The sequence below is a fragment of the Lucilia sericata genome, unplaced genomic scaffold, assembly GCF_015586225.1.
Source record: "Lucilia sericata isolate MDLA Ls3-8-SP2 unplaced genomic scaffold, ASM1558622v1 Contig000344F_arrow, whole genome shotgun sequence".
Taxonomy (NCBI): Eukaryota; Metazoa; Arthropoda; class Insecta; order Diptera; family Calliphoridae; genus Lucilia; species Lucilia sericata.
The window spans coordinates 68,250-95,690 of NW_023994364.1; the positions used below are offsets into that span (position 1 = coordinate 68,250).

Genomic DNA, 27,441 nt, shown 5'->3' on the forward strand with positions numbered 1-27,441 from the left:
GAACTAGAACTGAACTAGAACTGAACTAGAACTGAACTAGAACTGAACTAGAACTGAACTAGAACTGAACTAGAACTGAACTAGAACTGAACTAGAACTGAACTAGAACTGAACTAGAACTGAACTAGAACTGAACTAGAACTGAACTAGAACTGAACTAGAACTGAACTAGAACTGAACTGAACTAGAACTGAACTAGAACTGAACTAGAACTGAACTAGAACTGAACTAGAACTGAACTAGAACTGAACTAGAACTGAACTAGAACTGAACTAGAACTGAACTAGAACTGAACTAGAACTGAACTAGAACTGAACTAGAACTGAACTAGAACTGAACTAGAACTGAACTAGAACTGAACTAGAACTGAACTAGAACTGAACTAGAACTGAACTAGAACTGAACTAGAACTGAACTAGAACTGAACTAGAACTGAACTAGAACTGAACTAGAACTGAACTAGAACTGAACTAGAACTGACTAGAACTGAACTAGAACTGAACTAGAACTGAACTAGAACTGAACTAGAACTGAACTAGAACTGAACTAGAACTGAACTAGAACTGAACTAGAACTGAACTAGAACTGAACTAGAACTGAACTAGAACTGAACTAGAACTGAACTAGAACTGAACTAGAACTGAACTAGAACTGAACTAGAACTGAACTAGAACTGAACTAGAACTGAACTAGAACTGAACTAGAACTGAACTAGAACTGAACTAGAACTGAACTAGAACTGAACTAGAACTGAACTAGGACTGAACTAGAATGAACTAGAACTGAACTAGAACTGAACTAGAACTGAACTAGAAACTGAACTAGAACTGAACTAGAACTAGAAATGAACTAGAACTGAACTAGAATGAACAGGAACTGAACTAGAACTGAAACTAGAACTGAACTAGAACATGAACTAGACACTTCCTGAACTAGAACTGAACTAGAACTGAACTAGAACTGAACTAGAACTGAACTAGAACTGAACTAGAACTGAACTAGAACTGAACTAGAACTGAACTAGAACTGAACTAGAACTGAACTAGAACTGAACTAGAACTGAACTAGACTGAACTGACTAGAACTGAACTAGAACTGAACTAGAAACTGAACTAGAAACTGAACTAGAACTGAACTAGAAACTGAACTAGAACTGAACTAGAACTGAACTAGAACTGAACTAGAACTGAACTAGAACTGAACTAGAACTGAACTAGAACTGAACTAGAACTGAACTAGAACTGAACCAGAACTGAACTGAACTAGAACTGAACTAGAACTGAACTAGAACTGAACTAGAACTGAACTAGAACTGAACTAGAACTGAACTAGAACTGAACTAGAACTGAACTAGAACTGAACTAGAACTGAACTAGAACTGAACTAGAACTGAACTAGAACTGAACTAGAACTGAACTAGAACTGAACTAGAACTGAACTAGAACTGAACTAGAACTGAACTAGAACTGAACTAGAACTGAACTAGAACTGAACCAGAACTGAACTAGAACTTAAGGCTTATACACCAGCACTAATAAATTCGGGAACATGTCCTGCAATGAAACTGCGTTTTTTTTCATTCTCTTTGAGCCAACCACTGATTTAGGCCGAATCCACTATAAAGCCACTGTAATTTGTGTAAAAATCAACTAAGTTTTTTCCCATAAACTTTTCTAATTCAAATGATTAAAGTAAAATATTTTTAAATACAAATTTTAGTTAGAATTAATTAAAATCAATTGGTCCATTCAATATGTATTTCGATTTATGTCATTGTTTATTTTTTTCTTCCCACATTTTGCAAAATCATTAGCCAAATTTTATCGCAGCAAAACTATGTATAAATCAATTAAAAAAATCTCTTCTTTTTGTTAAAATTCTGAGAAACCATAAAATTTAGCAAAAAAATAAAACTATAAATTTCAAGTCTCGTCTTTGAACGTATACATTTGCACAAACGTTTTTTATGTTTATTCAAAAAACAAGTTTATATTTCGTTTTAAAGTTCAAAAACGTTTAGTTGTTATTTTCTTCTCTAATAACTTCTTAAGTTTTTTTTTTGAACATTTAAAACGTCTCATTAAATTCTGGCTAATTTTCAAAAATTTTGTTTTTATTTTACATGAATTAGTATTAAATTTCATGTATTTTATTTATTTATAAAATATTATATAAAAGAATTTAAATGAACTAAATAATTTATGCAAATTAATTAAGTTTTTGTATGACGCAACTTGTTAGAGAACTTTCGGAGGTCTTTGCACTTAAGTAACTCTACTAGTTAAAATGTATTTAAAAGAAATTTCGATTTCAACTTTAAACAAATCTATTTTTAAATAAATTAAACAATATCGAATGTATATTTTAAGGGTCAGTTTTATTTTCGGCTGCTATGTAGTGATGATGCGGATCATTGTCACTTTAACTTGATTTCCGTTGTTCAATGTTGTTCCATATTATTTTAAGCTGCGATTAAAATATATTTTCTAAATGTTTTACTGTTGCCATGTCTGAAATCGTATGTTTATACAAGTTGTTAGAATTTAAGAGAATTGTTGAATTTTATGGTGGTTGAGAAATATGTTCCATTAAAAAAAATCAAGATTTTGATGTATGAATTAATTTTAAATTTATATTCAAAAATAAAATTGTTATCTTTATTTGTTGAATTTTAAATGTACTTTTTTCAAAAACAATCATTTTGGAAATTATTCCATAAGGTGTAGTCAACAGAGTAATCAATCGACTAGAACATCGAGTAGTCAATAGATCAATCAATCGACTAGGCCATAGCATAATAAATAGACTAGTTCACAGACTAGTCCTTATACTGGTCAACTATTCTATGGACTAGTCGATATATTAGACGGTGAACTGGAAGTTTAATGTATAGACTAGCCAATAGACTAGTCCACAGAGTAGTTCAGAGACTAGTCCATCGACTATTCATTAGACTAGTGTAATCCAGAGACTGAACTATACATAAATTCTACTCAATAGATCAGTCCATAATCTGGAGAATAGAGTAATCCATAGACTCGTCAATGGATTAATCGATAGACAAATCAATATACTATAGAATAGACTAATCCTTTCAATCCATCGAATAGTCAATAGATTATTCCATAGACTGGACAAAGTTTAATCCATAGACTAGTTTATTGACTAGAAAAGTCAATAGACTAGATCAAACACTATTCAGAAGACTGAAAACTACATACATTAATATATTAACTGGACAATTGATTAATCCATCGAACTTGTCAATAGATTGTAGAATGGTCCATAGAGATATCCATACACAGAGGGAAAAGAAATATACACGCCTGCTACCAAATTGACACTATTCAATGGACAGGTCTATTCTATGGACTTTGTTATGGACTTATATACACAGAGGGAAAAGGAAATATACAACGCAACGTTGACAACATTGCAACAATTTATTGTCGAAATCTAAATTTTATACACATCCGTTGTCTAAATGTTAACAAACATGGTAAGCTCACTTTAGACAAACAATCTGTTGCCAACAGTGAGCTTACCACGTTTGTTAACATTTAGACATCGGATGTGTATAAACTTTAGATTCGACAACGAATTGTTGCAATGTTGACAACGTTGCGTTGTATATTTCCTTTTCCCTCTGTGTATATAAGTCCATAACAAAGTCCATAGAATAGACCTGTCCATTGAATAGTTCATGCTCCATGGACTAATCAATAGACGAATCTATTTAGGTACTGCATAATAGACGTATCCATATTTAAATCCATCTACCAGTTATCATACTAGTTAATAGTCTAGTCAGTTATCTAGTCAACAGATTAGCCCTTAGAATAGTCCATAAACAACTGCATAGAGAAGTCCATGTATGAACTATAGTCTATAGACTATCCCATTGAAAAGACTAGTCCATAGACATTGACTAATGAAAAGACTGAGTTAATAGATCAAAAATTAGTCGAAAGATACTTTTGACCAAAAGAAGGATTGGATCAAAGATATTAAACAAAATATTTTCTTCTAAAACCTTTATTTATTAAAGTTAAATTGAGTATTAAAGCAAAATTGAAATTAATAAGAAAACAAACTATTTAAACAAAAATAAACTATTAACAAATTGAACACAACTGTAGGCTACTAAAAAATTAAATTGATTTTAACAAAAAATATCAAACAAACAAAATTAAGCGACTAGTTTGAAAGTGGGATGATAACCCAATTCATCGGCAGTAAAAGTCATTTCGTATCTCTTGCCATCTGGAGCAGTCCAAGAAGTGGTGCCATGAACAATAATAGCAGCACCATCCTCCGTAGTCTTCAGTTCTCCTTCCTCAGAGCGAACAATGCCATTGCTGGTTTCATAACTAATTTTTAAAAAATCCAGAAATTTATTAATTAAAGAAAATAGCAAAATCATTTAACAACTTACGCAAAATTGTATTTATCAACACCATTATTTTCTGTTTCCAAGCGTAAAGTTTCGGCATGGGTATCATCCTGCTGAGGAGCAGGATTCTGAGAAGCCGAATGCTGAGGAGCTGACAAAACCACAGCAATTAAACAGGCCAATACTATCAATTGATATTTCATGTTTAAAAGAAATTTAGTAGAAATCCTTAAATTTGTTATATGAATGCAAGATGTTTAAACTTGACTGATTTCCAAAGTTGCAACAACATGTTTATATAGTCAAAAATTTCTTTAAATTGAACAAAAATAAAATATTATTTATTTTTATTAACACTTAAATTTAACAATGTCCTCATCTTTAAAAATAATATCATAGTCGTAAAAAAGTTAAAAAAAATCGATAACAATGTAGCAATGTTTTAAACTCCTGCTGAAATTCTTCGAAATGAACCCACAATTAAATCAGCAACAAAAAAAAAAAAAAAAACAATAACAGCCTCCACAAAAAAAACAAATGTTTAATCTAAAATTTATAAAATATTGTAAAAAAATTTAATATTTATTAATTACAAATTAATTAAAATCTTTAATTGCATGTACGTACGTTGACAGGGTGTTGAAAACAAATACAATTAACGGCTTTCTTTGAAGTAATTATTATTTTCAAAGTAATAAATAAAATGATATTTTAATGATTTATTAATAAAAAACATACAAAAATTTACAAATTTGTACCAGTAGCTGAAACTTATTTAATAAGAGTACAAGTTTTTTTTATGAATTCAATATTTTTTTCCGGTGATATAATGTTAACGACAACAACATTCCATTCCATACTCGCCTGTGGCCATCTTTAACGACTGCACCCCAAAATTTTTTAATCTTAATCAAGATCATCTTCAGCTTATGACCGATAATACAAAAAAAATCATCATACCAAGAAATAAAATAAAAATTAAAAGTTTTAACCAAACCTTTTGCAAACTGTTTATAAGATTATGTCACCTCTAGGTGATTTTACTACCACAACTTTTTTTAAAATCATACAAAGGTCGTTTTAAATCCAGGTAAAGAAAAAAAAATAAAGGTCTTCTGCTTCTCCTCCACTTGAGACAGTTTATAATTACATATGTCATGTGTTGGTTGACTTATGTCATTAATCGTTTTTAAAACTATATATACGGTTGGTTTATAATTTTAGTTGCAATTATTTATTGACGCTCTGTGTTACAGGTTTTAAAACTTTTTAAATTAAATTTTTTTAAACTTCAAGAATTATTAGTGTTTACTTATCGAAAACCAAATAATTTGAAGTAGAAATTATGGAAATTGATGGACTTATTATTTGAAAAATGTCCCTTTATTCCTTAAGTAAATTTTTAAAATTTCGATAAAACAAATTTTTTCAAAATTATGTTTTTAGCTGGAAACAATTCATTGAACGACCCTAATCCTTCGATGTGCTAAGCTTAACTTTAGGACCGATTTAGCGATGTCCACTATTTGTCCCACAGTGGTTCAGAAATTCTAAATACCCTTTTACACCCTACACCACTATAATGGGGATGGTAATATGCGTTTGTGCAGATGTCTGTAATACCCAAAAATATTGGACCTACACTCATCTTAAGGCAGTCGCGGATCCACGGTTGGAATAGAGAAACTACCCCCCTAATACCGAAATTTTTTCATACAAAATAAGAAAAAATAATACAAGTAAAAAAACAAAATTTACCAAAAGTTTAAGCTGGATCCTCGCCTGTCTTAAGGTATGAAGTAATTAACTCAGAATTACTATCTGAGGCGAATCCTTAGTTAGTTAGTTCGTTAGTTACATAGTTAGTCAGTCAGTTAGTTAGTAGTTAGTAGTTAGTTAGTTAGTTAGTTAGTTAGTTAGTTAGTTAGTTAGTTAGTTAGTTAGTTAGTTAGTTAGTTAGTTAGTTAGTTAGTTAGTTAGTTAGTTAGTTAGTTAGTTAGTTAGTTAGTTAGTTAGTTAGTTAGTTAGTTAGTAGTTAGTTAGTTAGTTAGTTAGTTAGTTAGTTAGTTAGTTAGTTAGTTAGTTAGTTAGTTAGTTAGTAGTTAGTTAGTTAGTTAGTTAGTTAGTTAGTTAGTTAGTTAGTTAGTTAGTTAGTTAGTTAGTTAGTAGTTAGTTAGTTAGTTAGTAGTTAGTTAGTTAGTTAGTTAGTTAGTTAGTTAGTTAGTTAGTTAGTTAGTTAGTTAGTTAGTAGTTAGTTAGTTAGTTAGTTAGTTAGTAGTTAGTAGTTAGTTAGTTAGTTAGTTAGTTAGTTAGTTAGTTAGTTAGTTAGTTAGTTAGTTAGTTAGTTAGTTAGTTAGTTAGTTAGTTAGTTAGTAGTTAGTTAGTTAGTTAGTAGTTAGTTAGTTAGTTAGTTAGTTAGTAGTTAGTTAGTTAGTTAGTTAGTTAGTTAGTTAGTTAGTTAGTTAGTTAGTTAGTTAGTTAGTTAGTTAGTTAGTTAGTTAGTTAGTTAGTTAGTTAGTTAGTTAGTTAGTTAGTTAGTTAGTTAGTTAGTTAGTTAGTTAGTTAGTTAGTTAGTTAGTTAGTTAGTTAGTTAGTTAGTTAGTTAGTTAGTTAGTTAGTTAGTTAGTTAGTTAGTTAGTTAGTTAGTTAGTTAGTTAGTTAGTTAGTAGTTAGTTAGTTAGTTAGTTAGTTAGTTAGTTAGTTAGTTAGTTAGTTAGTTAGTTAGTTAGTTAGTTAGTTAGTTAGTTAGTTAGTTAGTTAGTTAGTTAGTTAGTTAGTTAGTTAGTTAGTTAGTTAGTTAGTTAGTTAGTTAGTTAGTTAGTTAGTTAGTTAGTTAGTTAGTTAGTTAGTTAGTTAGTTAGTTAGTAGTTAGTTAGTTAGTTAGTTAGTTAGTTAGTAGTTAGTTAGTTAGTTAGTTAGTTAGTTAGTTAGTTAGTTAGTTAGTTAGTTAGTTAGTAGTTAGTTAGTTAGTTAGTTAGTTAGTAGTTAGTTAGTTAGTTAGTTAGTTAGTTAGTTAGTTAGTTAGTTAGTTAGTTAGTTAGTTAGTTAGTAGTTAGTTAGTTAGTTAGTAGTTAGTTAGTTAGTTAGTTAGTTAGTTAGTTAGTTAGTTAGTTAGTTAGTTAGTTAGTTAGTTAGTAGTTAGTTAGTTAGTAGTTAGTTAGTTAGTTAGTTAGTTAGTTAGTTAGTTAGTTAGTTAGTTAGTTAGTTAGTTAGTTAGTTAGTTAGTTAGTAGTAGTTAGTTAGTTAGTTAGTTAGTTAGTTAGTTAGTTAGTAGTTAGTTAGTTAGTTAGTTAGTTAGTTAGTTAGTTAGTTAGTTAGTTAGTTAGTTAGTAGTTAGTTAGTTAGTTAGTTAGTTAGTTAGTTAGTTAGTTAGTTAGTTAGTTAGTAGTTAGTTAGTTAGTTAGTTAGTTAGTTAGTTAGTTATAAGCATGGAAAACATCTCTTTCTTTGTCCAAAAATTGTCAAAATATTTCTGATTTAAGGTAAAAACTAATCCTAATTTTTAACATAATCACTGGTGTAGGGTATGATATGATCGGCCATGCCGACCTTCGTCATTCTTATGGTATCCTTAAAATATTTTGCCAGCCCTTAAACATAGATTATCAAATTACTTAAGGCTTTACACTGCCGGAAATCACTTTCAAACCATAAGAATTTCTAATACATAACTTATGCAGTCTCCATAACTTTACTACATTCATATCCCTTTCCTGTAGAAAATAAAACGAGCCATTTATAAGCTTCATCGAACTCTTTAAGCTCATCATCTTTAAATCTAACTTCGTCTTACCTTTAAACTTTTGATTCTAGAGAATAAAGGAAATGAGTAACGCATACATTGTATTTTTGTATATAGGTGAGGTTTTAAAAAAATGCAAAAATTTCAATGTTAAATTGCAATAACCTTGAATATTTCGTTGACAATTGTGAGAAGAAAAAAATATATAAACCACAAATGTCACTGCTAAATTTCAAACAACTTTTTGCGACCTTTAAATATTAACAAAAAAATTCCAATTAAATTCTCAAATACAAATAATAACAACAAAAAACAACTCATTTATACATTGCACAAAAAAAATAAAATTCTAAAAAAATCGAAATTTTATTTAAATGCGTAAAAATAAAACGATCATCTACATATTTCAGAAATAAATAAAAAAAATCGAATTTCTCACACTTAAGACAAAATTAAAAAAAACTTGTGTTTAATGTGTTGATGACCTTACACAATAAAACTACAATATCTACAAATAGATAATAATAACAAATAACAACAACAACCAACAACACCATAATGCATTATTTTTATTTTTAACATAATCTAGACATACCTGTATAAACATAATACATAAATCAATCATAATTTTATTAAGTTTTATTAGAAATACAAATATACACACAGAGAAAAAAATTCGGTATTCTACTGACTGTGATGTTGTTACTCCAACACTATTTAGAGGCTGCTGCTGCGGAAGGTAGTTGGGATGTTAATAAATTGTTTAAATGTTTATGTGTATATTCTATAATACCCTACAATTTTTAGTGAGGCACTTAGTTTCTGAATAAAATTGTTTCAATTTATGAGGTTAACATGTTTAGTACCAGGATACAGGTTCTGCAGCACCGAGTATTTGAATGGCTAATTAGTGAAATAATGGGATTAATCACTAACAGTGCCGCTTATTATATTCTAGTTGTAATCCTTTTGTCTAATCCATGAACGCCATTAATACTTGGATCGTACATTGCTTTACGTAGTATCCCATGGGACCTAGATACATACAAAAATATCAGTAATGAACTGAAAACTTAATGTTAGATCACATCCTTATTTCAAAGGAAAGAGATATTTTGATTACTTTCTATACAAAGATCCTCCTTTTTAAGAAATAATATACATTGAAAAAAGCATTTATCGGTTACCATCGACACCATCTCTAGTTTACGTAGGATACAATAAAGTAACAACTGTCTTCGCACTCGTTTACCTAGGGTACAGTAAAGTGATAATTTTCTTCGTACTCGATTACGAAGGGTAAATTGGTGATGAATAACAGAAGTGTCAACTAAGTAGTTAGACATTACAGGAAATGACTGTCTCTTGCGTGTTTATTGACTCGGCGTCATGAAATAACTCCCCAAAAAATTATCAGAAAGCAATAATAAAGAAATTTGCGAATTTAATTTACTTTTTTGGGCATTATTTCACATATAAAATGGGGAGTCATATGTTTATGAAATATTTTGGAAAGCCGGCCTATATCCCGACGAAAGTGTTTTTATCTCTGGGTAATATCGAATACCGGCTTTGCTATGAATTCATTCTAAGGTCGGCTGCAGCAAAACGGTACAGTAAAGTGATAACTTTCTTCGTACTCGATTACGAAGGGTACATTGGTGATGAATAACCGAAGTGTCAAATAAGTGGTTAGACATTATAGGAAATAACTGTCTCTTGCTTGTTTATTGACTCGGCGTCATGAAATAACTCCCCAAAAATGATCAGAAAGCAATAATAAAGAAATTTGCAGATTTAATTCACTTTTCGCAAGTATTGCTTTCTCTGGATTATATCGAATACCTGCTTTGCTGTGAATTTATTCTAAAGAGCGCCCGGTCAAGGTCGACTGTTGCAAAAGGAAACCGTTTTGGACATATTTAGAGAAGATAGTCTTTGCAGCTATTTAGGAAATCTTTATTAAGCGATTAAACTGTAATTTATTAACCTTTGGAGCTCCTCCCATTCAAAAAATAGGCGTTCCCAACAAAAAATGCTATAGCTAGGATAAAATCCCCAGATTTGGGCAGTTATTTCTTTTATTTTTCTTTTTGTGTTATTGTATGACGTCTATTGACTCTTTTTCGAACTATTGGGTACTTCCTAAAGTGGAAAACGTAACATGAGTATGAGTATTATGTTTTATTAAAAACTTGAACAGGGTACAGATTATAATCGTTTTTACTCTATTAATCCAATAAAGTTATTTTAGCCTTTAAGCTAATCGTAAATATATATGTGTAGTATTTTAATGTATAGTTAAATCAGTACTACTAATAGTATTGTATTTAAAAATAATTTTATTTATTTTGTTGCTTATTATAAGCTTGTGTTTATGTTTAAGCATGTTTATTTACATGCCTTAATTATGTTAAATATACCCCTGCAGTACTGGGAGCCAACCCATACGCAAATTTCTAAGATCTTGACAGTCGATAGTTACCATGACAAGAGCATGTATTAACAGTTTTTGCATAGCGAGGGAGTAGTGAAATTTATAGTGAATAATGGCCGTTGTTAGGGAGTTATAGTCACAGACAGCTTTTTTGGGATCTTTATTAACAACGATGCCAAAAGGGAAAAGTAAATGTAAAGGGATTTAATAGATACTCGTTGAATTACATTCTTTTTACTTAAAGTCCCTAATACCATTAACACTGCAGGGCTATTTTCATCTATTTACTAATACCTAATAATTTATTTTATCATTCGTCATAGTTTTATAGGGAAGTTTTCTCGGTCATTCAAGTCATACATCAGACATGATTAACAGACAAAATTTTTGAGATTTTTGTTTTTATTATTTTTGTGATTTGACGTTTTTTTTTTTTTGGTTTTTGAAGTATTTCAACTAATGATTTATTGGTTGTATTATTATATTTTTAAATTTCAGAAATAAACACAACTAATACAATAGATACTTTAGAAACTAACGTGCGTCCGTCCGTCTGTCTGTAAGTGCGTTTCTTTAAGTGTGTTGTTAATTTGTTTGTACTTCAGTTTTGTAGGTGGCAATTTGTAGTTGGCGATTATGCAATTTTTGCCAATTTTATTTTAATTTTTTTGTTTGTTTTTACTCTTTTATTTATCATTTATTGTTTAAACACCTCTAGGTTGTTTTTTTTTTTTTTTTTTTTTGCTTCAGAGGTGGTGGCATAAACATCATTTATCATAGCTGCTTGTTGAAATCAGATTGAATTATATTGTATTATTAGGTTTTATGTAATTTATGATGTGCATGTATTTTTGAATTAGGGTGGTATTTTATTGTAAATTGGTTAACGGCAAAGTATAGAGTTCAAACATCAATCATGCATGAATTTTTCGGGTAATATTTTTATATATTCATATACTTACTTTCTATTTTTGAAATTAGAGAAAGGTGTAACACAATAATTTAATTAAGTTATTAAATTTCAGTTTTTTCTTATTCCCAGTAGTAGATTATATCTCTACGATTCCCTGATAGGACTCCCATAAAACTATCGCGTCTAGTAATAAAGATCCAATTACCCACACATTTTTAAGAACAAGAACTAATCAAACCATTTCCATATATTCTGTTCAATATTAGTAAGTAAGGTTGATGAAGGATGTTGCTATTGGCCTTGTTGTGTACTTCTTTTACATAGTCTATGGTAGGAATTGAACCCATGATCTTGGTACAAACTACAGCACTGCTAACTACTTTACGGTGGTACCGAGCGTTCTGCATTAATCGAAACAAATAGTAGTTAGACGGGTAGGATCTGAACTTTATAAAGATCGTCTAAATAGTTTTCAAAATGTGGTCGAGCTTGCTCTGGATGAAATATTACGAGTAGTTGTCTGGTCGCCTATTTCTAGCGTTTATCATCCTATTCTCATATTCTAAGAAGTAATCCCAAAACTATTCCCCTGTAAACATTATTAGAGTACATGATCCGTTTAGTAATCCTTTGTAATGCAGACATGGATTACCTTTAGTTTTTTGGAATCAACATTGTTCATACCCAGCATTACATATGTAGGTCCATGTTGTGGACTCCAATAGTTTTGGGATTACTTCGTAGAATATGAGAATAAGACGATTAACTCTGGAAATAGGCGACCAGACCTGTAATATTTTATCAAGGTCACGCTCGACCACATTTTGAAAACTATTTAGGCGATCTTTACAAAGTTCAGATCATATCCCGTCTGACTACTATTTGTATCGATTAATGCAGAACGCTAGGTCACGTTCGACCACATTTTGAAAACTATTTAGGCGATCTTTACAAAGTTCAGATCATACCCCGTCTGACTACTATTTGTTTCGATTAATGCAAAACGCTAGGGCATCTCAATGTTGAAACCCGTATGTTTTTTGAGAAATAATCTTTTCACGCGTATTAGAAGTAGTCTCAACTTTTGCAGGGTATTACAAAAATAATCATTCGAGAATCTATTATTTTAAAATAAGTCCATTACGAAAAATTCTTTACAAAAATATTTTCTTTATATTTCGTTCAACATAACAACATAATACAGACTAGAAATTCACAGATAATTCAATACGTAACAAATAATATAATATTAACAAATAACATTTTACTAAATTAACTTTCGGGACCAACCGGTAAATGTTTACCCTCGGGTTGGAAACCATTTTCATCGGCCAAATAATTCAAAGTATACTGAACACCATCGGGACCAACCCAACTAACGGTACCCTCCACAGAAATAGCCTCATCCTGAGTGCCGATATTCTTAACAGTGGCCGTTTCCTTACGCAACACACCATCGCTTGTTTCAAAACTTTAGTTAAATAAAAGTTAAATAATAATTTTATGATTTTAATAAAAAAAAGAGAAAAAAAAAACTTACGCAAAATCATAACCATCAATACCAATATTGGAATTCTCATATTTAAGTGTATTCACCATATCGGCAGTTGGTTGCTGTTGGCTTTTTGTTGACTCCACTGTGTCTAGTGGTGCGGCCGTACAGCCAGCAAGGTGCAATATTATGAGATTTAAACATGTTAGAATTATGCCAATAGTTTTATTAAAGAATCTCATAATTCTAACAGTTTAAATTGAACACAAAATGAATGTTGTACTTCTTGGTTTAAAATAGAAGTAAGGAACAATAATCGGTAATGGTGTATTAAATATACTTTTTATTTGTTTCTTATTTCTTTAAAACTTTTTTTTTCAAACAAAACTATGGATTTTATTTTATTATGGTTTTAAATGACGTGCTTAAGGGTTTTTATAGACAAAAACAACACACTATCTACCACTTGCGTAAATCGTAAGACTGACGACGTAAGCCGTAAGAAAGAATTTTTCTTTAGCATACGTAAAAAAAAGTACCACGAATCTAGCAACCGATAGTTGTTGTATCCACTTAATTAGACCAGTTTTATACAAAATTCTTATCACTTTTTTGCGGCTTCTATTTTTTCATTTGTATTTTGCCAACAGAATAAATTTTAGCTTCTTTCCTTGAATAATAATGACCGTTAAATGAAGCAAGAAAGTTTGTTTTTTTCAAATAATAACAGTCAGTCAATTTAGAATGTTGACTGCACTTCAAATAAATGAAGTGAAATGTTATATTCTAACCGGTATAATGATCCAATTTGGGAAACATTTAAATCAAATACATGCATAAGTTAATAAATGTCAGTGCGGTAACTGCAGCTAAATTGATTATAAGTGGGGAAGTATAACCAACGAATGATTTTGAATATTATAATATTCTTAATAATATTAGCTGAGTTTATACAAATAAACCAGCAAAAACTCTGCATTACTTTTAAGCAACTTACTTACAATCATAGACAAATGACTTTCTAGTCTAGTCTATAGTCTAGTCTATAGTCTAGTCTATAGTCTAGTCTATAGTCTAGTCTATGGTCTAGTCTAGTAGTCTATAGTCTAGTCTAGTCTAGTCTATAGTCTAGTCTATAGTCTAGTCTATAGTCTAGTCTATAGTCTAGTCTATAGTCTAGTCTATAGTCTAGTCTATAGTCTAGTCTATAGTCTAGTCTATAGTCTAGTCTATAGTCTAGTCTATAGTCTAGTCTATAGTCTAGTCTATAGTCTAGTCTATAGTCTAGTCTATAGTCTAGTCTATAGTCTAGTCTATAGTCTAGTCTATAGTCTAGTCTATAGTCTAGTCTATAGTCTAGTCTATAGTCTAGTCTATAGTCTAGTCTATAGTCTAGTCTATAGTCTAGTCTATAGTTAGTCTATAGTCTAGTCTATAGTCTAGTCTATAGTCTAGTCTATAGTCTAGTCTATAGTGTAGTCTATAGTGTAGTCTATAGTCTAGTCTATAGTCTAGTCTATAGTGCTAGTCTATAGTGTAGTCTATAGTCTAGTCTATAGTCTAGTCTATAGTCTAGTCTATAGTCGTAGTCTATAGTGTAGTCTATAGTTTAGTCTATAGTCTAGTCTATAGTCTAGTCTATAGTGTAGTCTATAGGTCTAGTCTATAGTCTAGTCTATAGTCTAGTCTATAGTCTAGTCTATAGTCTAGTCTATAGTCTAGTCTATAGTTAGTCTATAGTCTAGTATAGTCTAGTCTATAGTCAAGTCTATAGTCTAGTCTATAGTCTAGTCTATAGTCTAGTCTATAGTCTAGTCTATAGTCTAGTCTATAGTCTAGTCTATAGTCTAGTCTATAGTCTAGTCTATGTCTAGTCTAGTCTATAGTTCTAGTCTAGTCTATAGTCTAGTCTAGTCTATCTATGTCCTAGTCTATAGTCTAGTCTATAGTCTAGTATATATTAGTCTATGTCTATAGTCTCAGTCTATAGTCTAGTCTATAGTCTAGTCTATAGTCTAGTTCTATAGTCTAGTCTATAGTCTCGTCTATAGTCTAGTCTATAGTCTAGTCTATAGTCTAGTCTATAGTCTAGTCTATAGTCTAGTCTATAGTCTAGTCTATAGTCTAGTCTATAGTCTAGTCTATAGTTCTAGTCTATAGTCTAGTCTATAGTCTAGTCTATAGTCTAGTCTATAGTCTAGTCTATAGTCTAGTCTATAGTCTAGTCTATAGTCTAGTCTATAGTCTAGTCTAAGTCTAGTCTATAGTCTAGTCTATAGTCTAGTCTATAGTCTAGTCTATAGTCTAGTCATAGTCTAGTCTATAGTCTAGTCTATCGTCTAGTCTATAGTCTAGTTCCTATAGTCTAGTCTATAGTCTAGTCTATAGTCTAGTCTATAGTCTAGTCTATAGTCTAGTCTATAGTCTAGTCTATAGTCTAGTCTATAGTCTAGTCTATAGTCTAGTCTATAGTCTAGTCTATAGTCTAGTCTATAGTCTAGTCTATAGTCTAGTCTATAGTCTAGTCTATAGTCTAGTCTATAGTCTAGTCTATAGTCTAGTCTATAGTCTAGTCTATAGTCTAGTCTATAGTCTAGTCTAGTCTATAGTCTAGTCTATAGTCTAGTCTATAGTCTAGTCTATAGTCTAGTCTATAGTCTAGTATATAGTATAGTCTAGTCTATAGTCTAGTCTATAGTCTAGTCTATAGTCTAGTCTATAGTCTAGTCTATAGTCTAGTCTATAGTCTAGTCTATAGTCTAGTCTATAGTCTAGTCTATAGTCTAGTCTATAGTCTAGTCTATAGTCTAGTCTATAGTCTAGTCTATAGTCTACTATAGTCTAGTCTATAGTCTAGTCTATAGTCTAGTCTATAGTCTAGTCTATAGTCTAGTCTATAGTCTAGTCTATAGTCTAGTCTATAGAGTAATAACTCTTCAATCTAAGTTTTTGCTGGGAAATTTTAATTGTTTTTTAAGTGTTGATTTTGTTTATTATTATAATTATAAATAAATACCCCTAAAACAAAATTTAGGGAATATTTTTATTGTAGCACTGTTTTTTAATTATAGTTTTTTAAATATTTATTTACATATTTTAACCAACATACAAACACGTGCATAACAAATTCCTTCTTCTTTGTTTTGATATCAAAAATATTCTTTATTTTTCTTAAATTTAAATAAAACATTTAAGACAACTTCTAAGACAAGTTTTTAGTTTTTTTGATATTTAAACATATTTAATTTAATATATATTTTTTTTTTTGTTGATCATTAGTTGAGCACGTGAAACTTGAAATTCTAAATACTTGTTTTGTATTTTATTTTTGGAAGTTTTTTTTGCTGTTTTTTTATTAAATTAAAATTTTTTTATTTTAATTTTTGCTTGTTATATTCATGGCATAAAGGCGCTTCTTCAATGGCAGTCAGTTAGTCAGGAAACTTGAAATTAAATAAAAAATTTTTGAAAAAAAATAACGATCATTTAACTAAAATAACCAAACAGGAAAAAAAGATGATGATGAAAACCAATGATGTTTTAAAAATAACATGTTTTTACGAGGGTCAACTTATTAAATATGAATTAATTATTTACTAAATAAAATAATAAAATCCTTTCAGCGCACAACTTTTTTCAAATCAACTAAACTTTAAGCAAATTTAAAATTTTTAAAAATCATACATGAGGAGATCCATAGATTACCAAAAGACAGTATGGTAACTAGTAAGAAGTAATCAATGCATAACATCAGTGTTTACACACATATAAGTGCCAGAACTTATAATTTTTTTAACATTCCTTAGAATATAATCTAAATTCACTACAGACGTAATTTGCTCTAAACTATCTACTCCCACCTCCTATAATCAATATAATGGATTAATCAAATCTTACTGAAAGCATTATTGAAAGTGAGAATTATTATGCTAATTAAATGCTTAAATAACAAAAACTACAATTACTAAAATACTATTTTGGAGATTTTTTATTTATAAACGAAAAACTAAAATTGCATTTTTAGCATTATTTTGTGAAAAAAAGAGAAGAAAAAATTTGATATAAAATTATGCTTGAAAATTTCATTAAAACCACGCCTTAATTAAATATAAATTAAATTGAACTTGACACACAAACAAAATATAAAAATCAAATAATTTCATTATAAAGATTTTGGTGTTGTGATAGATACACGAAATTTTAAGTTGAGATTTTGGGGTCATTCATACTTTAAAAAAAAGCAGAAAAAAATTAAATACCGCTGCCAAACATTAGCAACAAAACCGTAAACAAATAATATTTAGTTTATTAACAGTAACATCTCTCTTCCGATAACTAGTATTTTTAAAGGAGATCCACTTACTAAATTCTGATGAGTTATCTGCTTAAATGGAATGATTAAATAATTATATTTTAAGTAAACTAGTTTGAACTTTTTTTGCATGCGGCTTTGTATTGTGATTTATTTTTAATTGTACAAGTAAGGTGTAAGTGCTTAGATTTAAACTACTCCCTAAGTGTACGTCTTATTTGTTAATTATAAAAAATTTAGCACTTTAGTACTTTTTTTCAGAACTGTTTGATATCAACTTATACCAAGGTACCCCCACGATATTTACGATACTTTTTCTAAGTTATAAACTTTTGATAAATAGTCCACATAGCCTAGTCCAGCACATGGTCTAGTCCAGTAATGGTCTAGTCCAGCACATGGTCTAGTCTAGTCTATAGTCTAGTCTATAGTCTAGTCTATAGTCTAGTCTATAGTCTAGTCTATAGTCTAGTCTATAGTCTAGTCTATAGTCTAGTCTATAGTCTAGTCTATAGTCTAGTCTATAGTCTAGTCTATAGTCTAGTCTATAGTCTAGTCTATAGTCTAGTCTATAGTCTAGTCTATAGTCTAGTCATAGTCTAGTCTATAGTCTAGTCTATAGTCTAGTCTATAGTCTAGTCTATAGTCTAGTCTATAGTCTAGTCTATAGTCTAGTCTATAGTCTAGTCTATAGTCTAGTCTATAGTCTAGTCTATAGTCTAGTCTATAGTCTAGTCTATAGTCTAGTCTATAGTCTAGTCTATAGTCTAGTCTATAGTCTAGTCTATAGTCTAGTCTATAGTCTAGTCTATAGTCTAGTCTATAGTCTAGTCTATAGTCTAGTCTATAGTCTAGTCTATAGTCTAGTCTACAGTCTAGTCTACAGTCTAGTCTATAGTCTAGTCTATGGTCTAGTCTATAGTCTAGTCTATAGTCTAGTCTATAGTCTAGTCTATAGTCTAGTCTATAGTCTAGTCTATAGTCTAGTCTATAGTCTAGTCTTTAGTCTAGTCTATAGTCTAGTCTATAGTCTAGTCTTTAGTCTAGTCTATAGTCTAGTCTATAGTCTAGTCTATAGTCTAGTCTATAGTCTAGTCTACAGTCTAGTCTATAGTCTAGTCTATAGTCTAGTCTATAGTCTAGTCTACAATCTTGTCTATAGTCTAGTCTACAGTCTAGTCTATAGTCTATTCTACAGTCTAGATTACAGACTAATCTGGGAATCGAACCCACGACCTCTGTTGTACAAGACTGGAACTTTAACTAACCAGAAGCCACACAAAATGTTTAGATTACGTTGATAGGAGGATGTTCCACTGTCTTCTCTACATGCTCTACATTCGTCCGAATCCGCACTTCCATTTTGACTCAGAATACGTACCTTCATATAAACTTCAGACTTGCTCATTTTAAGGATGCTTCTCAACCTACTCTCGTAAGCATCACCCCATAGGATCTACATATGTGGAATGTTTATAAAGCAATAAAAATCTCTGTTGGAAGCTCTTTTCTGGAGAAAAACTTTATTTTATCTGCGCGATTGTTAATTGAATCGTCGTTGAAACCAGCCGTTTAAATAGGGATCACAATTACCAAAATTGTTTTTAATTCAAATCTAAAATAAATATCTTCATGAAATTTCTGCAGCTCATACATCCATAAATATTATTATTTTTTGGTACAAGTTTATCAGTTTGTCTGGTTAAACCCTTTTTTGTCAGTGCGTAAGTATGTATTTCAAATTCAATGTAAATAAACACAATTACGTGTAAAATACTCGTACATATGTATATGTATACAAGCAATGTATGGAAGTACATCTACTTCTTTTTTGTATAAATGTTTTTTTTTTTATTATTTTTTACTTAACATCAAAGTATTGATGTACAATTATTTTTTGTGTCTTTATTAAACACCAACAAATTCAGCCATAATAAAGGGAAAATGAGTCTTATCGTGAAATATGAATAAAATGCCGATAATGAGACGTTGTAGTTAACATTAATTGTTGAGTACTTGTACGGTTAACAACCACTAAGAAAACAAAAATATTTCTTTTTAACAATTTATCCGAATTTTAAAAAATCGAAAAATAAAAATGAAATTCTGCGTAGCTGTATTGTTTATTGCCTTAATCGGTTGTGTTTTGGCTGCTCCACCACAGGATGCACAAGAAGTACAAGTTTTACGTTACGATTCGGATGTACAACCCGAGGGATACAAGTTTGCGTGAGTATCTACTAAGCGTGTGTGTAGTGGATTTTATAATTGTTAAGTTGCATATAAACTGGTTTTTAACCATACTTTTCCTTTCTTTATTACTGCCTGTTAAACTGGGTCAATTGATCAAGGCCAACAAGGATTTATTATTTTATTTGTGTGCTTGTGCCGGGGAGATTGTTTCAATGTCAAACTTGTTTTTTTCTTTTGTAGTGTTGAAACCAGTGATGGCAAAACTCATCAAGAGGAAGGTCAATTAAAAGATATTGGTACTGAAAACGAAGCTTTGGTAGTGCGTGGTTCCTACTCTTACATTGGCGATGATGGTCAAACTTATACCGTCAACTATGTTGCTGATGAGAATGGTTTCCAACCAGAAGGTGATCATTTGCCACGTCTTTAAACGTGTAACCAATTAGTGTGCTTGCTTTAATCATTGTGTTAACTAGGTTAAGTAATCCTTAGTTTAACTGTTTAATTCCTAAGTCTTTGAACAAATTCAAATAAAGTCAATGTATTTTTTATATTTTTATATAAAAATTTATGTAAATTTAGGTAGAAAGTGTTATTTACTTTAAATCTAGATTTTGTTTGTGTTACGTGTACCGAGTGTACCGAGGAAAAAATAAAAATATTTTTGGAATGGTTCTCAGATTGTGAAAAATGTCGAATAGTTTTTATATCGGTCTAAAAAATTACCCAAATGCACATTATAATGCGCTAATATAGTCTAGTCTATAGTCTAGTCTGTAGTCTATAGTCTAGTCTAGTCTAGTCTATAGTCTAGTCTATAGTCTAGTCTATAGTCTAGTCTAGTCTATAGTCTAGTCTATAGTCTAGTCTATAGTCTAGTCTATAGTAGTCTGTAGTCTAGTCTATAGTCTAGTCTATAGTCTAGTCTATAGTCTAGTCTATAGTCTAGTCTATAGTCTAGTCTAGTCTAGTCTATAGTCTAGTCTATAGTCTAGTCTATAGTCTAGTCTATAGTCTAGTCTATAGTCTAGTCTATAGTCTAGTCTATAGTCTAGTCTATAGTCTAGTCTATAGTCTAGTCTATAGTCTAGTCTATAGTCTAGTCTATAGTCTAGTCTATAGTCTAGTCTATAGTCTAGTCTATAGTCTAGTCTATAGTCTAGTCTATAGTCTAGTCTATAGTCTAGTCTATAGTCTAGTCTATAGTCTAGTCTATAGTCTAGTCTATAGTCTAGTCTATAGTCTAGTCTATAGTCTAGTCTATAGTCTAGTCTATAGTCTAGTCTATAGTCTAGTCTATAGTCTAGTTTATAGTCTAGTCTATAGTCTAGTCTATAGTCTAGTCTATAGTCTAGTCTATAGTCTAGTCTATAGTCTAGTCTATAGTCTAGTCTATCTAGTCTATAGTCTAGTCCATCGTCTAGTCTCTAGTCTAGTCTATAGTCTAGTCTATAGTCTAGTCTATCGTCTAGTCTCTATAGTCTAGTCTATAGTCTAGTCTATAGTCTAGTCTATAGTCTAGTCTATAGTCTAGTCTATAGTCTAGTCTATAGTCTATAGTCTATAGTCTAGTCTATAGTCTAGTCTATAGTCTAGTCTATAGTCTAGTCTATAGTCTAGTCTATAGTCTAGTCTATAGTCTAGTCTATAGTCTAGTCTATAGTCTAGTCTATAGTCTAGTCTATAGTCTAGTCTATAGTCTAGTCTATAGTCTAGTCTATAGTCCTAGTCTATAGTCTAGTCTACTAGTCTAGTCTATAGTCTAGTCTATAGTCTAGACTATAGTCTAGTCTATAGTCTATTCTATAGTCTAGTCTATAGTATAGTCTATAGACTAGTCTAACCGCAAATTCTGAATCAAATTAGTCTTCGTAATCCGATTTAACTCAAATTTTAAAAGTACAACCGGCGATTAATCCTTTGAATTAATTTTCCTCTCTGTTATAATTTGATTAAAAAATAATTTTGCAATTTTCTTTTTTTTTTCGTCAAATAAACAAATATTTATTAATAAATAACAATCACAACTTAAGCTTCAGGGGCAACGGGCAAATGAGCACCTTGGGGTTGGAAACCGTTTTCATCAGCAACATAGTTGACGGTGTAGGTTTGACCATCATCAGCAACGAAGGAGAAAGAGCCCTTGACGACGATAGCTTCTTCATCAGTACCAACGTTCTTCAATTGACCTTGAGCTTCAGCTTCAACACCATCGCTGGTAGCATAACTGTAAATTAGAAGAAAATCAAAAGATTAGTTAAACCGTTTTAAATATGTAAAATTTTGGATAGTTTCTGCAATAGTTTAAAAACATCGAAATACTTACGCATATTGGAAGGATTCGGGTCCAACTTCGGATTCGGATTTCAAGACGACGGCATCTTCAGGACGGGGAGCAGCCAAGGCAACGGCGAAGAGGGCAGCGAATACAATGATGAATTTCATTTTGATTTTTGTTTGGTTCTGAACGACTAGAAGCTCTAAAACTGTGTGTTAACTAAAAGCTGTCGTCTATTAGTTTTTATAGGTTGAAAACTTGTACGAATACATTTTTTCACGCCCAAATAGACGTAGAAATATATGTGTACTTGTGGTTGTTTGTATCTCTCATCTTATTCTTAAACGTTCGTATTCATGTTGCGAATATTATTTGTTATATTTTTTGATTAAAATCATTTTTTAAACTAATTTAAATATTCAGTTATAATTTTATGTTAATTTTTCATAGTCATTTAATGGAATTCTGCGTTGGAAGAGAGATGAGAATGTCACTGATCTTAAAAATATTTTACAAAATTTAAATGTGCGTAAGTTTAAGTAAGTTTTTATATTAATATAAATAATGTAATAAAGAGACTAATGATCTCTACAAAAAAAAATATAAAGAAATTATTTCCAGCACTCAATATTATGCACTGATAATAGACCACATAAATTAAAAAACATACGTATTTATGTAAATTCAAGCAAATGTCATTATTTGTATAAGCAAGAAATGTAGCAGTTTCAAATAAGAATTACACACACATTTGAGTGAAAATTAGTGTTAAACTCAGTATTCAACCTATAAAAACTAATCTATGACAAGCGTTTAGTTAACAATCAGTTTCAGAGCTTCTAATCGTTCAGAACCACAAAAAAATCAAAATGAAATTCATCATTGTATTCGCTGCCCTCTTCGCCGTTGCCTTGGCTGCTCCCCGTCCTGAAGATGCCGTCGTCTTGAAATCCGAATCCGAAGTTGGACCCGAATCCTTCCAATATGCGTAAGTATTTCAATATTTTGAAACTATTATTCAACTGTCTTAAATTTATCAAAAAGGGCTCAACTAATTTCGTGATCTTTGTTTTAATTTACAGTTATGCTACTAGCGATGGTGTTGAAGCTGAAGCTCAAGGTCAATTGAAGAATGTTGGTACTGAAGAAGAAGCTATTGTCGTCAAGGGCTCTTACTCCTTCGTTGCTGATGATGGTCAAACCTACACCGTCAACTATGTTGCTGATGAAAACGGTTTCCAACCCCAAGGTGCTCATTTGCCCGTTGCCCCTGAAGCTTAAGTTGTGATTGTTATTTATTAATAAATATTTGTTTATTTGACGAAAAAAAAATGCAAAATTCTTTTGAATTCGAATCGGAGTTGAAATTTTATAACTATCCTTTAAGCTGTTTAGATGTTTTTGTCTTTAATTTAAAACTATCTACCAGACGAAATTAAAACGTCACTTAAACAGAAGAAGTTTTTACTTCGTTATAAAACATCATTGTTTAAATAACAAAGCTTTTAAGCTTAGAAAATTTCGAATTTTTATGCCAAAAGTGTCACATGCAGAAAGTTTTGCTTTAATTCATTAATATGTAAAAAACTGCCTGTGAAGCATATCGGTTACAAAAGATGATTTGTTGCAGGAGATCGAAGACCAAGAATTGGAGGCATTACTCCTTTAAAATTGTTGTCAAGTAGCAATAGAAAGCAACAAATTCCAAAAGTTTGCTAGCATCAGGATTCATTATAAACCAGTGAAATTGGATACCATACTTATTGAAGACAGGAAACCTGGAAATACTGCTTGAACACTGTTAAAAACGACATCATTTTTGAACCGAGTGGATCCGAAGTGTAATAGAACGTATATGAAGCTCAGCAATTTAGCTGTATCGATACTAAATCCAAGTTTTCATAAAGTAATGCTATGTTTTTTTTTTGGACTGATATATAGTAAGACCATAACCTTCAACGAATGCCACTGATTCGTTTGAAGCGATCATAGGCTTATGGCCAGACATGAAAGCGTAATATTCACATTCATATCGATCAGCTACATGAAGGGAAGTTTTGTACTCCCGCCTTAAAGTCCAGACCTTGAGCGGTCCGACGTTCTCCATGAGATACCCTTTACTTCAGAACGCGCTATCCGAAATTAGCTTGATTAGATCTTGTTCTCAAAAGACGATCGTTCGTGACCTGGTGTATATTTTGTAAAAATAGGAGTACTTAATAAAGGGACATATTTTTCCACAAAAAAACAAGTGTTGAATGGGGACTAGGATCTAATATAAATGTTATCATAATGTTATTGCTTATAAGTGAGTTATGGACGTTTAAGTGTTTTTATACCCTACATCTCTTTAGTAGGGAGGGTATATTGGTTTTGTGCTGATCTTACAGTATACGAATCGGCTTAGAATCGTTTCGTTTCATCTGAATTGCCATGTCCGTCCTTTTATGTATCCATCTAAACAATGTTACCAAAGTGCAGGTCGCAATTTTTAAGCCTATTGACAATGGTTGATAATTTCATCTCGTCCCCATATTATCGAACCCACCGAATGGATTTATTATTATTATATGTATACAAGTATCTCGACAAAAATCTGCACAACTAAGTTTAATAGAAGTCTCGTTGATGATGAGCGGGTTCCATTTGATCCTAATCCAAGGTAAAATTCTACTTAAATGCTTCATTATGAAAAATATATCATATGGCCGGCTACAACTTCTTAAATGTTCTGAGATTAAACTTTGTATGACATCTAGGGTCAAATGTGGTCCGATCGTTATGAAAATCGACCGATTATGAGCCAAAAAAATCTAAGGCCCATAATCTCATTATCCGTTATCGTTTAACCGGTAGATATTCTGCCGGTTAAAATATTTTTTGTATGAAAACTGTGAAAATATCATTTCGATAAAAAATAACAAGACATTGAGAAAATGGGGGTAAAAATATCCAGCTTTTAAGAAAATACAAATTTTCTTTAGAAATGTCACATTTAATAGCAAACAATTTCGATTTTGCTCCACTGTCAATAACGGGAGATTTCTAAAATGTGGTTTTGCATTCTCAAAACAAAGAATCAGGTCATCTGTAAGAACAATTAAAACCGAATAATTGTAATCAGTTTTATACAATGTCAATGTCGTTTGTTGATCCCTGTTAGATGAAACTTAATAATATTAACGAAGGTTGTATTTCAATTTATAGTTTAAAGATCATCTTATTATAAAAAAATTATAATCATTTCATGTATAGCAGCTCTGCATTAGAAACAATTATACTTCTAAATAAAGTTTTAAAATCTAAAATTTTAAATTTTTTCTTTGTCTTTTAGTCCTATGAAATTCTCGTTTAAATTTTATATATTGACGTCAATCTTTAACATTTTACATTTAGTTTTTTACATAAATTATCGAAATAAAAAAAACTCAAAATTTTTAATAACAAAAGAACTTGTTTTTTGATGAATTATAATTAGCATATATGAATGACTATTTAAAATTAATTAGTTTACACATCTAATGAAAATAAAAGTATTTCAAAAAAACGAGACTTAAACAATATTTGCTAAAAAAAAACAAAAACTATTTGCTGTTTTTTTATTAAATACATACATGTATGTATGTACATATGTAGATGCCTACATATTAGCATTAATAAATTTAACACCATTTCCGTAGCGAATATGCAATGCATATTATGCATAACTTTGAAATGAACTTTAAACTTTTAACTGTAATATTGTTTAAATATTTGAATTTTTTTTTTTAATTACTGCCAAATTATACAAAAAAACATGTTTCTAAAAATATAATAATATTATCAAAAACGTGTGATATTAGAAAAAATATTAATAATTTTCGAACAATATTTTTGTTCAACGGGACCTTTGGGATGAAATTGTATTATTAGAACAGTTATTATCCTGCATACACATACAATTTCCCAGCAAACAATAAGATTGCAATTATTCACAGATTTTTAAAATAATTCACATTTATTGAATTAATTTTTAATTAAACTGTATTATATCAAAATTTAAACTATATATTTAATAGTTCATAATTTTTTTTTCAAATACTGTTTGCTGGGTTTACATTATAGTAAATTAAATATTATTTTTTATAATTAACAAAATATTTAGTATTAAATAAAACCCTGGCTATATGTTTAGTTCTATTCCAATATTATAATTAATTAATAATAAAATTAAAAATGCTTGACAAAACTAGAAGGCAAAACAACAACAACAACAGAAAGATATACAGAACCAGCTAAAATAAGCTAGCAAATAGAATTAACATGTCAAGTCTAAATCTGGTTTATTAAAAAAAATTCAAACGTCATTAAGAAGATGATGCCGATGAAAAGTTAAACAAAACGAACTTAAAAGATTTTAGATTAAAAACTAAAAGAAGAAATAATACAAAGAAAAAAATAATTATGACGTACATATTTTGACACTTTTTACATACATATATATAATACATAGATATGTACATACATATGTATATTATCTTTAGATTTGTTTAAAAATTTATATTCTACCAACAAAAAAAAAACTAAAACTACACATCTTAACTTTATTTCTACCTTAAAGTTGTACGTATGTTTTAATAGTTTTTGAATATTAAACAAAAATATCGAAACTCATATAAAAGCACATGAATTAAATGGCCAAAACATCATTCCGAATCGTTACACAATACGTGAAACATTAGAAGAACAAATAAACAAATCAAAATGAAATTCATCATTGTATTCGCTGCTCTCTTCGCCGTTGCTTTGGCCGCTCCCCGCCCAGAAGATGCTACCGTCTTGAGATCCGAATCTGAAGTTGGACCCGAATCCTTCCAATACTCGTAAGTATTTCAATAAAAATTTTCAAAACCACATTATACACAAAATACTTAAACAGACAACATAACTAATTTCCTGATTTCTTTTTTAATTTACAGTTATGCCACCAGCGATGGTGTTGAAGCTGAAGCTCAAGGTCAATTGAAGAACGTTGGTACTGATGAAGAAGCTATCGTCGTCAAGGGCTCTTTCTCCTTCGTTGCTGATGATGGTCAAACCTACACCGTCAACTATGTTGCTGATGAAAACGGTTTCCAACCCCAAGGTGCTCATTTGCCCGTTGCCCCTGAAGCTTAAGTTGTGATTGTTAGTTATTAATAAATATTTGTTTATTTGAAAAAAAAAACATGCCGAGATTTTTTTGTTTATAAATTAGTTTTAAATATAGTAGACAGATCAAAGAATGAAAGGAATTTGGGTTAGCTAAAAATATTTAAATAGTAGAATGTTCTAATTTTCAATTACATAAAAAATTTTTTTCAAAAATTATTTTTTTTTTTGACTTCAGTGAATATACAGTATGCATTAGGGTAACCAGGAAATTAAAACTGTTGAAGTTCCCGGCGAAAATTAAAATTTTGTTCATTTTTTGACTGATACCAATATTTGGCGAGCTGGATGGATCAAGAGATAAAAAAAGTCCTTTTTGAAGTTTTCACGTTTTTTTCATATTTCTTGCAAAGCAAATATGGTGTTTTGGAAAGCGCTTTTAATATCTTATTAAACATTTATCAACCTTTAGAAAATTTTAAATTTTTCGGAAAAAATTTTGATTTTTAAAATTTTTACATAGAATTATTTAATGTAGATAATTGACTATC

General features: G+C 30.3%; 6 protein-coding genes across 6 annotated transcripts; 3 read left to right on the plus strand and 3 right to left on the minus strand.

Annotated features, from left to right (window-relative positions):
* Nucleotides 1-4,075: 4,075 nt before the first annotated feature.
* Nucleotides 4,076-4,656, minus strand: LOC119603869 (endocuticle structural glycoprotein SgAbd-5). The gene is made up of 2 exons (XM_037956096.1): nt 4,436-4,656; nt 4,076-4,370 (listed from the first exon to the last, which is right to left on the minus strand). The coding sequence occupies exons 1-2, from the start codon at nt 4,594-4,596 to the stop codon at nt 4,190-4,192; spliced, it is 342 nt and encodes a 113-aa protein (XP_037812024.1). The 5' UTR covers nt 4,597-4,656; the 3' UTR covers nt 4,076-4,189.
* Nucleotides 4,657-12,635: 7,979 nt separating this feature from the next.
* Nucleotides 12,636-13,687, minus strand: LOC119603866 (endocuticle structural protein SgAbd-6-like). The gene is made up of 2 exons (XM_037956093.1): nt 13,026-13,687; nt 12,636-12,956 (listed from the first exon to the last, which is right to left on the minus strand). Exons 1-2 carry the CDS (start codon nt 13,217-13,219, stop codon nt 12,758-12,760), a joined length of 393 nt encoding a protein of 130 aa, XP_037812021.1. The 5' UTR covers nt 13,220-13,687; the 3' UTR covers nt 12,636-12,757.
* Nucleotides 13,688-19,237: 5,550 nt separating this feature from the next.
* Nucleotides 19,238-20,063, plus strand: LOC119603859 (larval cuticle protein 65Ag1-like). Its single transcript, XM_037956086.1, has 2 exons — nt 19,238-19,518; nt 19,723-20,063. Exons 1-2 carry the CDS (start codon nt 19,388-19,390, stop codon nt 19,910-19,912), a joined length of 321 nt encoding a protein of 106 aa, XP_037812014.1. The 5' UTR covers nt 19,238-19,387; the 3' UTR covers nt 19,913-20,063.
* A 1,390-nt stretch (nt 20,064-21,453) lies between these two features.
* On the minus strand, nt 21,454-22,093 carry LOC119603839 (larval cuticle protein 65Ag1-like). The gene is made up of 2 exons (XM_037956065.1): nt 21,809-22,093; nt 21,454-21,709 (listed from the first exon to the last, which is right to left on the minus strand). Exons 1-2 carry the CDS (start codon nt 21,925-21,927, stop codon nt 21,511-21,513), a joined length of 318 nt encoding a protein of 105 aa, XP_037811993.1. The 5' UTR covers nt 21,928-22,093; the 3' UTR covers nt 21,454-21,510.
* A 450-nt stretch (nt 22,094-22,543) lies between these two features.
* On the plus strand, nt 22,544-23,092 carry LOC119603846 (larval cuticle protein 65Ag1-like). The gene is made up of 2 exons (XM_037956073.1): nt 22,544-22,748; nt 22,843-23,092. The coding sequence occupies exons 1-2, from the start codon at nt 22,630-22,632 to the stop codon at nt 23,039-23,041; spliced, it is 318 nt and encodes a 105-aa protein (XP_037812001.1). The 5' UTR covers nt 22,544-22,629; the 3' UTR covers nt 23,042-23,092.
* Nucleotides 23,093-26,337: 3,245 nt separating this feature from the next.
* Nucleotides 26,338-26,966, plus strand: LOC119603840 (larval cuticle protein 65Ag1-like). The gene is made up of 2 exons (XM_037956066.1): nt 26,338-26,622; nt 26,719-26,966. Exons 1-2 carry the CDS (start codon nt 26,504-26,506, stop codon nt 26,915-26,917), a joined length of 318 nt encoding a protein of 105 aa, XP_037811994.1. The 5' UTR covers nt 26,338-26,503; the 3' UTR covers nt 26,918-26,966.
* Nucleotides 26,967-27,441: the final 475 nt, after the last annotated feature.